The 15,822-nt window shown below is 47.4% G+C and overlaps 1 protein-coding gene across 2 annotated transcripts in view; it reads left to right on the forward strand.

The window, feature by feature from the left end:
* Positions 1-15,334, forward strand: part of etv6 (ETS variant transcription factor 6) — a 49,484-nt gene extending 34,150 nt beyond the window's left edge. For both annotated transcript variants that reach the window (XM_075471264.1, XM_075471265.1), the window contains exons 4-8: positions 1,742-1,873; positions 9,108-9,686; positions 10,166-10,308; positions 14,351-14,451; positions 14,536-15,334. In XM_075471264.1, the coding sequence (XP_075327379.1) occupies positions 1,742-1,873; positions 9,108-9,686; positions 10,166-10,308; positions 14,351-14,451; positions 14,536-14,638 (1,058 nt within the window). In that variant the 3' untranslated portion in view covers positions 14,639-15,334. The remainder of the gene's footprint in view (positions 1-1,741; positions 1,874-9,107; positions 9,687-10,165; positions 10,309-14,350; positions 14,452-14,535) is intronic.
* Positions 15,335-15,822: the final 488 nt, after the last annotated feature.

The following is a 15,822-nucleotide window of genomic DNA, read 5'->3' on the forward strand; positions in this document are numbered from 1 at the left end:
TAAGTCATCATCACTGAACCATGTGCTACCATCATGAAAGCAGAAAGCCTGTACCAACCTGTTCTTCAGAGACTGTTTGCACCACACTGGCTGTCCTTGGTATACCTGGGAAGGCGGATGGCACTGCAGACCGTTTCAGAATTTTCTTTGCGGACTTTCTGGACTTTATGAAATCATCGGAGCTGAAGTGATCACTGCAGATGACCCGGATACGCAGCGTCTCCATCGGAGTTTGTATGTCTAATCCTGCAGCTAGGAGCCAGAGTTTTGTTCTTTCCGGATCTTTTAATGGAAAATAATGAAAACTTTTCGGAACCCATCTCTGGGCTCTATTGTTGCAATTAGCAAAGGCACACTGATTTACCATGTTGCCACGTTGTTGGTTTATAATCCGCTCGCAGCAAACTCGCTCGATCCAAACGCAGCAGATGTAGAACTAGCTTGGAACTAGCAGCTCCCTATAGAAGTGACTTAGTTACATCACAACTGCCGAGAGTAAGGTAAAATTCCGCTGACCACTAGAAACTAGTCCCTCATATGATAAAAATCCATGTAATGCAAGGTCAGTTTTATTTCAAACATTACTCTATCACCACAAACCTTTACATCCACTGCCTGACATAATAACTGATGTGCTTTGAGTGTTTATTGAATTGGGCAAGACTGTTTTTTTGTGGCAGGCTACCAAAAGTGGATCACTTGCGCTAGCTTAGCAACAGCGACCAGTGGTTTTACAAGGGCTGCATGGAATTTAAAAAAAACAAAAAAAACATCTGTACACATTTCTTACACTCTGGTTGACTCGGAAATGAGGTCCAGTGTCGAAAATTCCGCTTTAAAGGTCACCCCAAGGTCAGAAACCCAAGAGCTACATCTCAGACTCTGCGGGCCTCAGTTAGCATGTTAAAGGTTAAAGGTCACCCCAAGGTCAGAAACCCAAGAGCTACATCTCAGACTCTGCAGGCCTCAGTTAGCATGTTAAAGGTTAAAGGTCACCCCAAGGTCAGAAACCCAAGAGCTACATCTCAGACTCTGCGGGCCTCAGTTATCATGTTAAAGGTTAAAGGTCACCCCAAGGTCAGAAACCCAAGAGTTACATCTCAGACTCTGCGGGCCTCAGTTAGCATGTTAAAGGTTAAAGGTCACCCCAAGGTCAGAAACCCAAGAGCTACATCTCAGACTCTGCAGGCCTCAGTTAGCATGTTAAAGGTCACCCCAAGGTCAGAAACCCATTGTTTCTGACCTTGGGGCTCGTTGAAATTAATACGTTAATGGGTCCAACCAATTAAGATGGCCATCGTGTTTGCTTCAGAACGGCACTAAAGTGCTCATTTATTCATTTATTCATGACTCACGTTGGATTTAAGATTAATGGGAGGAGGGAACATGGGAAATGGTTCATTTCATGGTCCATGCAGCTTAAAATATTACAAATGAAATCCAGTGTCACAGATTGTTCTGGGAACAGGTTTCCTCTCTTCTCACTGGGTCACCGGGCTGGGTTGTTGGACTTTAGGAAGTGTTTGTCTCACAATCAGCTGGTCAATGATTCTTCCATTGTTGCTCAATCCCTGAAGCTTGAGCAATAATGGCAGCTCTGAAGCAGCCGGATCCTGGAAAGCAAAGAGAAGAAGAGGAACCGGATACCACGGCTGACGCCAATGCTAATTTCCCATTTCGTGCAGGCGTGAAGTGTTTGCAAGAAGACGTGCGCTAACCTCTGACCTTTCCGCCTCTGCAGGGGACGTCCTGTACGAGCTGCTGCAGCACATCCTGAAGCAGAGGAAGTCCCACGGCTTTTTCCCGTCTTACTTCCCCGGGAACTCCTTCCCTTCGCTGCCTGAAAACGCTCTGCCGCACCTGAAGCTCGAAGGTCAGTCCAGGTTGTTGTGTCATTTATGTGGTCGGTGCATTTACAGCTCTGAATAAGAGACCTCTTTAAACATGACTTCCTCTTTGAATATTCTTTGTTTATCAAATCAAATCAAATTTATTTATGTAGCACATTTCATGTACAAACAATTCAAAGTGCTTCACATAAAATAAAAGCATTGCAGCAGGGAGTGGAAGAAGCATTAAAATACATAAAAGAATATAAAGAGAAACAAATAAAATCATTTAAATGAATTTAAAAACCAGCAACAGTCCACAACTTTAGAGCTAAAATTGTTGTTATTCATGTTAATAATTAAGTTTAACTCATCTCTTAGCGTAGTTAGCGTAGCATCACAACTACAAAGCTAGCAAGCTACGCTCACTTAACCGTTCGTGATGTCATTTTTACCATAAAACAAAAATCTTCTGGAAAATATTGATCATAATTGGATGCAAATACATTTACCTTTTTAAAACTAACTTTGACTTTGACATCTTCACAGTAACTTTGTAAAGAAATAACTTATAATGCACATTTCCTGGTTGTATTTCAGAGATTTTTCCTGTCACCAGTGCATCCACAACAATGAGATTTTATTGTGTTAGCGAGGTAGAAAATCATCTAATCTGATGTTTATCTTCTGCATGAAATGTGAAATATTCTTGCTGTTATCTGAGGGTCTGTTATTGATGCCGAACAGAAATCACTGGTCCTGACGGCTCTTGCACTGGGTCCAAGTCATTCCTCTCCTGGGGGAAAATGCCTTGTAGATGCAGATCAAACGTGTTGTGGTTGTACGAGCTGAAACCGTCTTTATCTCAGTTTGCATCTTTGTTTTCGGCAACTCAAGGAAGTTATGATAAGCTTCGGTAAAAATACCCGAGACTCTTTTCTGGCTCTGATCTGAGGAAACATTGAGTTAAAGTGTTCCAGTGTTGACATTAGAACCTGCTCAACGAGGAAGTGCTGCTTTATTAAACACCGAAACGGCCTTTCTTTGTCCCAGTGGCAATCCGAACATATTTTCCTCTTCTGAAAGCCGGTCTGCTTCCAACGCTGAGCAGCTTTTACCCGTAAACATTTCCAGCTCAGCCCAACTGTGGGATGTTAGTGACACCCGGTGGAGATGGCAGGTAAAGGACCGGGGGAGATGGCAGGTAAAGGACATGGGGAGATGGCAGGTCAAAAACCAGAGGAGATGGCAGGTAAAGGACCGGGGGAGATGGCAGGTAAAGGACCGGGGGAGATGGCAGGTAAAGGACCGGGGGAGATGGCAGGTAAAGGACCGGGGGAGATGGCAGGTAAAGGACCGGGGGAGATGGCAGGTAAAAAACCAGGGGAGATGGCAGGTAAAGGACCAGAGGAGATGGCAGGTAAAGGACCAGAGGAGATGGCAGGTAAAGGACCAGAGGAGATGGCAGGTAAAGGACCAGGGGAGATGGCAGGTAAAGGACCGGGGGAGATGGCAGGTAAAAAACCAGGGGAGATGGCAGGTAAAGGACCAGAGGAGATGGCAGGTAAAGGACCGGGGGAGATGGCAGGTAAAGGACCGGGGGAGATGGCAGGTAAAGGACCAGAGGAGATGGCAGGTAAAGGACCGGGGGAGATGGCAGGTAAAGGACCAGAGGAGATGGCAGGTAAAGGAGATGGGGAGATGGCAGGTAAAGGACCGGGGGAGATGGCAGGTAAAGGACCAGGGGAGATGGCAGGTAAAGGACATGGGGAGATGGCAGGTAAAGGACCAGAGGAGATGGCAGGTAAAGGACCGGGGGAGATGGCAGGTAAAGGACCGGGGGAGATGGCAGGTAAAAAACCAGGGGAGATGGCAGGTAAAGGACCAGAGGAGATGGCAGGTAAAGGACCAGAGGAGATGGCAGGTAAAGGACCAGAGGAGATGGCAGGTAAAGGACCAGGGGAGATGGCAGGTAAAGGACCGGGGGAGATGGCAGGTAAAAAACCAGGGGAGATGGCAGGTAAAGGACCAGAGGAGATGGCAGGTAAAGGACCGGGGGAGATGGCAGGTAAAGGACCGGGGGAGATGGCAGGTAAAGGACCAGAGGAGATGGCAGGTAAAGGACCGGGGGAGATGGCAGGTAAAGGACCAGAGGAGATGGCAGGTAAAGGAGATGGGGAGATGGCAGGTAAAGGACCGGGGGAGATGGCAGGTAAAGGACCAGGGGAGATGGCAGGTAAAGGACATGGGGAGATGGCAGGTAAAGGACATGGGGAGATGGCAGGTAAAGGACCAGAGGAGATGGCAGGTAAAGGACCGGGGGAGATGGCAGGTAAAGGACCAGAGGAGATGGCAGGTAAAGGACCAGAGGAGATGGCAGGTAAAGGACCAGGGGAGATGGCAGGTAAAGGACCAGAGGAGATGGCAGGTAAAGTACCGGGGGAGATGGCAGGTAAAGGACATGGGGAGATGGCAGGTCAAAAACCAGAGGAGATGGCAGGTAAAGCACATGGGGAAATGGCAGGTAAAGGACCAGAGGAGATGGCAGGTAAAGGACATGGGGAGATGGCAGGTCAAAAACCAGAGGAGATGGCAGGTAAAGGACCGGGGCAGATGGCAGGTAAAGGACCAGAGGAGATGGCAGGTAAAGTACCAGAGGAGATGGCAGGTAAAGTACCGGGGGAGATGGCAGGTAAAGGACCAGAGGAGATGGTAGGTAAAGTACCGGGGGAGATGGCAGGTAAAGGACATGGGGAGATGGCAGGTCAAAAACCAGAGGAGATGGCAGGTAAAGCACATGGGGAAATGGCAGGTAAAGGACCAGAGGAGATGGCAGGTAAAGGACATGGGGAGATGGCAGGTCAAAAACCAGAGGAGATGGCAGGTAAAGGACCGGGGCAGATGGCAGGTAAAGGACCAGGGGAGATGGCAGGTAAAGACATGGGGAGATGGCAGGTAAAGGACCAGAGGAGATGGCAGGTAAAGGACCGGGGGAGATGGCAGGTAAAGGACCGGGGGAGATGGCAGGTAAAGGACCAGAGGAGATGGCAGGTAAAGGACCAGGGGAGATGGCAGGTAAAGGACCGGGGGAGATGGCAGGTAAAGGACCGGGGGAGATGGCAGGTAAAGGACCAGAGGAGATGGCAGGTAAAGGACCGGGGGAGATGGCAGGTAAAGGACCAGAGGAGATGGCAGGTAAAGGAGATGGGGAGATGGCAGGTAAAGGACCGGGGGAGATGGCAGGTAAAGGACCAGGGGAGATGGCAGGTAAAGGACATGGGGAGATGGCAGGTAAAGGACCAGAGGAGATGGCAGGTAAAGGACCGGGGGAGATGGCAGGTAAAAAACCAGAGGAGATGGCAGGTAAAGGACCGGGGGAGATGTCAGGTAAAGGACCAGAGGAGATGGCAGGTAAAGGACCGGGGGAGATGGCAGGTAAAGGACCAGGGGAGATGGCAGGTAAAGGACCGGGGGAGTTGGCAGGTAAAGGACCGGGGGAGATGGCAGGTAAAGGACCGGGGGAGATGGCAGGTAAAGGACATGGGGAGATGGCAGGTTAAGGACATGGGGAGATGGCAGGTTAAGGACCAGGGGAGATGGCAGGTAAAGGACCAGGGGAGATGGCAGGTAAAGGACATGGGGAGATGGCAGGTCAAAAACCAGAGGAGATGGCAGGTAAAGGACATGGGGAGATGGCAGGTAAAGTACCGGGGGAGATGGCAGGTAAAGGACCAGGGGAGATGGCAGGTAAAGGACCAGAGGAGATGGCAGGTAAAGGACATGGGGAGATGGCAGGTAAAGGACCAGAGGAGATGGCAGGTAAAGGACCGGGGGAGATGGCAGGTAAAGGACCGGGGGAGATGGCAGGTAAAGGACATGGGGAGATGGCAGGTCAAAAACCAGAGGAGATGGCAGGTAAAGGACATGGGGAGATGGCAGGTAAAGGACCGGGGGAGATGGCAGGTAAAGGACCAGAGGAGATGGCAGGTAAAGGACATGGGGAGATGGCAGGTAAAGGACCAGAGGAGATGGCAGGTAAAGGACATGGGGAGATGGCAGGTAAAGGACATGGGGAGATGGCAGGTAAAAGACCAGAGGAGATGGCAGGTAAAGGACCGGGGGAGATGGCAGGTAAAGGACCAGAGGAGATGGCAGGTAAAGGAACGGGGGAGATTGCAGGTAAAGGACCAGAGGAGATGGCAGGTAAAGGACATGGGGAGATGGCAGGTAAAGGACCAGGGGAGATGGCAGGTAAAGGACCGGGGGAGATGGCAGGTAAAGGACCAGAGGAGATGGCAGGTCAAAAACCAGAGGAGATGGCAGGTAAAGGACTGGGGGAGATGGCAGGTAAAGGACCAGAGGAGATGGCAGGTAAAGGACATGGGGAGATGGCAGGTCAAAAACCAGGGGAGATGGCAGGTAAAGGACCGGGGGAGATGGCAGGTAAAGGACATGGGGAGATGGCAGGTCAAAAACCAGAGGAGATCGCAGGTAAAGGACATGGGGAGATGGCAGGTCAAAAACCAGAGGAGATGGCAGGTAAAGGACATGGGGAGATGGAAGGTAAAAAACCAGAGGAGATGGCAGGTAAAGGACCGGGGGAGATGGCAGGTAAAGGACCGGGGGAGATGGCAGGTAAAGGACCGGGGTAGATGGCAGGTAAAGGACCGGGGGAGATGGCAGGTAAAGGACCGGGGGAGATGGCAGGTAAAGGACCAGGGGAGATGGCAGGTAAAGGACCAGGGGAGATGGCAGGTAAAGGACATGGGGAGATGGCAGGTAAAGGACCAGGGGAGATGGCAGGTAAAGGACCAGGGGAGATGGCAGGTAAAGGACCGGGGGAGATGGCAGGTAAAGGACCGGGGGAGATGGCAGGTAAAGGACATGGGGAGATGGCAGGTTAAGGACATGGGGAGATGGCAGGTTAAGGACCAGGGCAGATGGCAGGTAAAGGACCAGAGGAGATGGCAGGTAAAGGACATGGGGAGATGGCAGGTAAAGGACCGGGGGAGTTGGCAGGTAAAGGACCGGGGGAGATGGCAGGTAAAGGACCGGGGGAGATGGCAGGTAAAGGACATGGGGAGATGGCAGGTAAAGGACCGGGGGAGTTGGCAGGTAAAGGACCGGGGGAGATGGCAGGTAAAGGACCGGGGGAGATGGCAGGTAAAGGACATGGGGAGATGGCAGGTTAAGGACATGGGGAGATGGCAGGTTAAGGACCAGGGGAGATGGCAGGTAAAGGACCAGGGGAGATGGCAGGTTAAGGACCAGGGGAGATGGCAGGTAAAGGACCGGGGGAGATGGCAGGTAAAGGACATGGGGAGATGGCAGGTAAAGGACCAGGGGAGATGGCAGGTAAAGGAAGGGTTGGCCTCACCCTAACCCGAGTCTGCAGATTATTTATTTATTTGATGTTTCACAGTCTGAATTATCAGCTGCTGAATGAGCAAATAGGCGATTGCATCAGAGGTTATAAAACAGATATGATCCACGGTGTCTCCTCATGGAGGGGTATCTGGGTTTTCCCTCCGGGGGCCGTTTCCTCAGCGGGCTCCTCCTTTATTTCATCACCACTGACGGTAAGAAGCCTGTCAATCTGTTCCTGTAAAGCCACCAGATTTGGTCGTAGAAGCTCTCCATACATCCCGCATTAGAAACACTTTCTGTGAATCAGGCAGCACAGATGTGACAGATGTGGCCGCCAACACACAACAGCTGAAGAATACTCTGTGTTCTCTGATTTATTGATGCACAAAGGATGAATTTAAGAGAAGTTTGTTTGGTGATTAGACTCAGGTGGACAAAAGAAGGGATAGAATAGACCCCCGGGGGTCCAGAGGTCCCGGTGGCCGAGACGAGGATAGAATAGACCCTCGGGGGTCCAGAGGTCCCGGTGGCCGAGACGAGGATAGAATAGACCCCCGGGGGTCCAGAGGTCCCGGTGGCCGAGACGAGGATAGAATAGACCCCCGGGGGTCCAGAGGTCCCGGTGGCCGAGACGAGGATAGAATAGACCCCCGGGGGTCCAGAGGTGCCGGTGGCCGAGACGAGGATAGAATAAACCCCCGGGGTCCAGAGGTGCCGGTGGCCGAGACGAGGATAGAATAGACCCCCGGGGGTCCAGAGGTGCCGGTGGCCGAGACGAGGATAGAATAGACCCCCGGGGTCCAGAGGTGCTGGTGGCCGAGACGAGGATAGAATAGACCCCCGGGGGTCCAGAGGTGCCGGTGGCCGAGACGAGGATAGAATAGACCCCCGGGGGTCCAGAGGTGCTGGTGGCCGAGACGAGGATAGAATAGACCCCCGGGGGTCCAGAGGTGCCGGTGGCCGAGACCTCGGGCATCATGATGAGGAGGAGACCGTCACACATTAAATCTAAGTAAGAAGGTTCTGGCTGATTGGGTCAAACCGAAGTGGGCAGTGGGATAAGTGGACCGGAGCCATCAGAAGTAGGAGTGTCTGGGTTTATTACCCCACCAGGTGCAAAGTATTCATCCGCCTAAGAATAAAAAGGAGGAGATTTGGATTTCAAACCAAGAACGTTTCTTCTGGAGAGCATTCTTTGTGGAGACCAAGTTCTGATGCTGGTCTATAAAGCTCTGAATGGTCCAGGACCAGAATGCATCAGTGACCTCCTGACCCAGGATGAACCTTCCAGACCCCTCAGGTCACCTGGATCCGGTCTTCTATCAGTTTCCGGAGTCAGAACCAGACATGGAGGAGCTGCATTCAGCTTCTATGCTCCACATGTCTGGAACAAACTCCCAGAAAGCCTCAGATCAGCTGAAACACTCAGGCTGTTTAAGTCCAGGCTAAAGACACGCCTACTTTCAGCTGCGTTTGAATAAAGCTCCAAATCTGAAGCTTGAGTTTCAAAACTTAATCACATTTTAACTCCTGATTTTATCTATTGTTCCTATTTCTTTCTTTTTGGTTGAAAATTTAACTCATGCTTTTTATTTCTGCTGTTTTAATGTCTCTGTAAAGCACTTTGAATCACCTTGTTGTTGAATTGTATATCTATACAAATAAACTGGCCTTGCCTTGGAGATGAAATGAAGATTAACCGACAATCATGGCTTCAGATGTTAGCCGTCTGTAGCTGGCAGAAAGACCCAAAAATTCCACCTGAACACGCCTCAGTAAAAGCAGCTCAAGCAGTGTACAAAATTCAGGTCTGATGAAGACAGTTATGTCATTTTTTATCAAGGTCCTGTACAGATGTGGCGCCGTATAGACCATCTGAATAAAAGTTGTAAATGTCTTTTGTCTCCTCAGAGACGGTCCGGCGGGCGCCACGCGGTACTGAACCCCTCCCCCAGCACCCCCCGACCATCGAACTGCGGCACCGCTCCCGCTCCCCCCACAACCCGACCCCCCGGCGGTCCCCTCCAGAACCGACCCACCCTCGTTCCGCCAGCGAGGACCCCCTGCAGGCCTTCTCCCAGCTGCCTGACAGCAACCACCACCTGCCGGAGGACATGTACCCCCTGTCGGTGTCCCCGGCCGCCACCAACGGGCGCTGCACCACCCCCCGGGAAGCCCCCTGCCCGGGCAGCCCCGGGGGCCAGGAGGCGGGCCCTCCGCGCGTCATCCAGCTCATGCCCAGCGCCATCATGAACCCTTTGCTTCACAGCCCGAGCAGGAGCGGCGGCGGGGGCGGCGCCGGCATGGACTACAGGCACAGCCGCGTGGGACCCCCCTCTCAGATGGAGAACGGGCGTGAGGGTAAAGTCCACCTGCACCACCACCAGCTGGCCCAGCAGCAGCTGCTGCAGGACGAGGCGCTCTACAGGAACCACGTCATCATGCCCGTGTCGCCTCCGGAGGAGCAGATGCCCATCGGGCGGATCGCAGGTAAGCTTCAGTAACGCTGGGGGGAGTACCTAAACACCGGAACTGAACGGAACGCACCCAGATTTAGCCAGATACACATTAAGAACTCTTGTACAAGTCATCTGTGTAATATCCAATGATTATAACACCAAATTATTCCATAAAATATGAAAAGTTGTTCAAAACGTTACCTTGGTTTAGGTAACTTTTACTAAAATAAAAGCTTACCTTTTCAACATTCATTACCAATTACTATTAATTACTGGAAAACATCCATACAAATATCAAAAACACATCAGCAATACCACAATAGTAAAAAACAGTTTGGTGTTATAATCATTGGATATTACATATACAGATGACTTCTACAAGAGTTCTTAATGTGTATCTGGCTAAATCTGGGGCCGTTCCGGTCCGTTCCGGTGTTTAGGTACTCCCACGCTGGGGGCAGGAGGCAGGATGTGGGGTCAGCTGACTGATTTTCCCCTGATGGTCCTCAGACTGCCGGCTGCTGTGGGACTACGTCTACCAGCTGCTGTCGGACAGCAGGTACGAGAACTACATCCGCTGGGAGGATCCGGAGAGCAAAGTGTTCCGCATCATGGACCCCAACGGCCTGGCCAGGCTGTGGGGGAACCACAAGGTAAATAAGGTGTCCAGGTGGGCGGAGCCTGAGGCTAAAGGTCGCCCAGGTCGTGTAGAAAAGGAGGCAAATATTTTAAGATTAATATGTGAATTATCAAGGCTGCTGTCAGCATCTCAGTTTAAAGCAGCCATACATCTGCCCCCTGGGGGTGTAATTCAGTTAAAAACCCTTTGAAGCTCAAGACTGGAAGCTTTTTAAAAACCTCCGTCACTCAGTGGGGTCACATGGCCCTGAAAGGATCGGATTATTGGCTAAATTCCAATCAGACTGAGTTATTAAGTGCATGTAGACACCTTAATCTGACTAAGAACTGGATCGGATCGGATTCAGACCCCGAGATAACTGGGCTGAAAGTCACTCTAAACCTGCTTGTAGACGCTGAAGCTCGTGGTGAATCAGACTTTGCGTTCTGCGCATGCTCCAGATGTTTTCCCGGGGTCGTGACCCGGAAGTCAAAGGAGACGATATTCCTGTTGTTGTCGCCGTCAGAAAGAAACAAACAACGCGATGGAGAATGCTCCGTTGGGCATCGAGTTTGTGCAACAAGCAGCTCATCACAGAGCAAATGTAGAGGGACGTAGCTTCATCTGGCTCTGCGTTCTCCATCTTTCTCCAACGCCTGAGTTTGTTGTTGTTGTTGGTGGTGAAGAGGTCAACAGGAAGTGGCTCTATTAGCAACAGCTGGAATGGGTACAGCGCCACCTATCATACCGGGGTATGACACGCTTTGTGCCTCTGATCCCATTCATTCACCGCCAGATATCCAAGGAGAATTACCCTTAATAACTCAGTCTGACTGTAATTTAGCCAATAATCTGATCCTTTTAGAGCCATGTGACCCCACTGAATGTAAAAGATGATCATGAAACCTGTTATCTGCTGCCCCCAAGTGTCTAAAACCTACTTTTGAACACTTAAATGCTGATAAAGGATCAAATGAACAGATAAACAGTGAAATGATTTATTTAGTTCTAACTGCAGGACAGTTTAAGTTGAGCAGATCCTGATGGTTGAAACTTCCTCCTCCTTTCTCTCCTTCTTGCTCCTGCCTGGCTTCCTTGGCGTCTCCTCTTCAGCTTTACATGTTCGGGGTCCTTTTCCCTTCATTACTTTGGAAAGCTGAGACTACTTTCCCATTTTTATTATTACTATTGTTATTGTTATTGTATTATTGTTCCTGCAGGATTCAACAATCTAAAATATTCAGTTTAGTCCGTTGAATGTGCTCCCATAAACTCCTTGGCTGTGTTCGAAACTACATACTGCATACTCCATACTACATACTACATACTATATACTACATACTACATACTCCATACTATATACTGCATACTCCATACTACATACCACATACTACATACTACATACTCCATACTATATACTACATACTCCATACTACATACTGCATACTGCATCCTACATACTCCATACTACATACTGCATACTGCATACTACATACTGCATACTACATACTGCATACTATATACTACATACTACATACTCCATACTATATACTGCATACTCCATACTACATACTACATACTACATACTGCATACTACATACTACATACTCCATACTATATACTGCATACTCCATACTGCATACTACATACTACATACTCCATACTATATACTACATACTACATACTATATACTACATACTACATACTACATACTACATACTGCATACTCCATACTGCATACTACATACTACATACTGCATACTCCATACTACATACTACATACTGCATACTACATACTCCATACTACATACTCCATACTACATACTGCATACTGCATACTACATACTGCATACTACATACTACATACTACATACTGTATACTGCATACTACATACTACATACTGCATACTCCATACTACATACTACATACTGCATACTCCATACTACATACTCCATACTACATACTGCATACTGCATACTACATACTGCATACTACATACTACATACTACATACTGTATACTGCATACTACATACTACATACTGCATACTCCATACTACATACTACATACTGCATACTATATACTCCATACTACATACTACATACTGCATACTCCATACTACATACTACATACTCCATACTATATACTACATACTACATACTATATACTACATACTACATACTACATACTGCATACTCCATACTGCATACTACATACTACATACTGCATACTCCATACTACATACTACATACTGCATACTATATACTACATACTACATACTCCATACTATATACTGCATACTCCATACTACATACTACATACTACATACTGCATACTACATACTACATACTCCATACTATATACTACATACTCCATACTACATACTGCATACTGCATACTGCATCCTACATACTACATACTGCATACTACATACTACATACTACATACTGTATACTGCATACTACATACTGCATACTACATACTACATACTACATACTGTATACTGCATACTACATACTACATACTGCATACTCCATACTACATACTACATACTATATACTCCATACTACATACTCCATACTATATACTGCATACTCCATACTACATACTACATACTATATACTACATACTACATACTCCATACTATATACTACATACTCCATACTGCATACTCCATACTACATACTGCATACTGCATACTGCATACTACATACTGTATACTGCATACTACATACTACATACTACATACTATATACTACATACTACATACTACATACTGCATACTACATACTGCATACTCTATACTACATACTCCATACTACATACTGCATACTACATACTACATACTACATACTGTATACTGCATACTACATACTACATACTACATACTACATACTATATACTACATACTACATACTCCATACTACATACTGCATACTCTATACTACATACTACATACTCCATACTATATACTACATACTCCATACTGCATACTGCATCCTACATACTATATACTACATACTACATACTGCAAACTACATACTACATACTACATACTGTATACTGCATACTACATACTGTATACTGCATACTACATACTACATACTTCAAACTACATACTACATACTACATACTGTATACTGCATACTACATACTACATACTGTATACTGCGTACTACATACTACATACTGTATACTGCGTACTACATACTGCATACTACATACTGCGTACTACATACTGCATACTGCATACTACGTACTACATACTGCATACTGCAAACTACATACTACGTACTACATACTGCATACTGCATACTACATACTGCGTACTACATACTGCATACTGCATACTACATACTGCATACTACATACTACATACTATATACTACATACTCCATACTACATACTGCATACTGCATACTGCATACTACACACTGCATACTGATCGATCAGACAGTATGCATTGTTTACCCACAATGCATTTCGCTCCTGCCCGAGCTGAAATCAGCCGGCCTGAAGCTGATTTCCCTTAAGCTCTAAACTCTGTAAACTTTAGCAACATTTGAAACATTTTCAGGAGAGAAAGTAGTCGTTTAGATCCCCAACGTGTTGAAAACCTGACAAAATACCGGCTGTTTACCATTTTGTTCCCACGAATTCGGCGCTACTAAAGCTAGCCGCAGTGAGCTAACGCACTTCCTGTTATTTTCACAAAATAAAATACCCGTTGCCTTTTATCATAGGGAAAGCCATTACCATACAATTGGTGCTTTTGTTTTGAAAACAGGAAGTGAACCTACCCTCGTTGTAGCTAGCTTGAAACTGCCGTTTTGACAGGAAATGACGATCGGCGACGTCACGTTACGTTGCATCTTGGGTAGTTTGAGTATGAGTAGTAACCTCATGATGCATACCCAACATTTAGGAGAATCTAGTATGCATCCGGGAACTTCTGCTTACTGAAACTCGCATACTAACTCAGAAAGTTAGTAGGAGAAGTAGGAGAAGTATGCGGTTTGGAACGCAGCTCCTGTTTCAGTTTTACTGATGACGCTTGTGCTCCTGAACCCCTGCAGAACAGAACCAACATGACGTACGAGAAGATGTCCCGAGCACTGAGACACTACTACAAGCTGAACATCATCAGGAAGGAGCCGGGCCAGAGGCTGCTGTTCAGGTAGATCTGCTGTGATCTGTGGAGCTCTCTGTGTGTGAGCTGCATGCTTCTGACCCAAAGTAAAACCTGCCGTCTCCTCCTCAGGTTCATGAAAACGCCCGACGAGATCATGAACGGGCAGACGGAGCGGCTGGAGCACCTGGAGTCGGACGTGGACGAACAGATTTACATCAAAGAGGAGTGCTGAGGGAACCCGCAAACTTCTTACAGCCGCCGATGCCTTTCAGAAGCAGCGTGAAAAATCAGCGAATTCAGAGCGCACGGACGTTCACTCTTTGCCTTTCGGATCATCTCCTCCTGACGGACCGTAGAGAGTCGGGACGCCATCTTTGATTCGGTCCCTTTATATTCCTGCTGCAGAACCAATCACTTTGTGCTTCTATGATTCTGTTTCTGTCTCCTGCATCAGATCCTGGAACCTTAGCTGTTTGTAAAAAAGAAAATCGAATGTGTGTGTGTGTGTGTGTTTCCACTTACTGTTGAGTGAGGACCGGGTCAAGTTTTTAACCAACATAGTGAGGACATTTTGGCCGGTCCTCACTTTGTTTCCCTCTAGATGACCTCCTCAGGTTAGATAGATGCTATCCTCTAGTTTTCTCAGTAGGACCTCAGAATGTCCTAAATGTCAATTTTTCTCCCCTAAAGTTTAACACAGATTAAAATCTTTTGTGCTTCTTAATATCTGAAGCTGTATATTGGATCACTACGCCGAGTGTCTGGAATGAGACTTTGTTTGTTTCTAAGGGAACTAGAAATACTGGTCCTCACTTTGTGAGTGGTTTAGTTCGGTCCTCACTCAGCTATGAGTGCGAGTGTGTGTGTGTGTGTGTGTGTGTGTGTGTGTGAGAACTGTTTTCACCATGAAATAAACATTTTTGATCGAGCCGTTTCTCTTCTTTCGTGAAAAATTATAATAAAATAAATTTACAGATTAGGGAAAAAAGCTAAAAATTAGCAACAAATCAATTATTTTTACAAGAAAAAAAGGTTCAATTAAAAATTATAATAAAATAAGTGTCCTGATCAGCAGTTCTGCAGCTTCCTGAAGCTCTCAGAGTTTCTCTTTGGACATTTCCTGCTTCTTCCCTCATCTTCAGGCCAGCCCTTGTACCTGAGCATCTTCAGAGGAATGTGTTTTTTCTTTGTTAAGCCACTTAACTCTGAGCTGTGAAGCATTCAGGCAGGAAAAAGGCTCCTAACTCAAGGGATGAACCAGTGTTGTGTCCACATTTTAAACTGGATCTTTAGGCACTTTGTTCCCAGCAGCCTGTCACAGAGACGCATCATTTGTTCCCATTTCTTTAGCTGCATCTGTGGAAAAAAAAGCCAAAAATTAGCAACAAATAAATTATTTTTACAAGGAAAAATGGT

This window comes from Odontesthes bonariensis, chromosome 8 (genome assembly GCF_027942865.1).
Source record: "Odontesthes bonariensis isolate fOdoBon6 chromosome 8, fOdoBon6.hap1, whole genome shotgun sequence".
NCBI lineage: Eukaryota > Metazoa > Chordata > Actinopteri > Atheriniformes > Atherinopsidae > Odontesthes > Odontesthes bonariensis.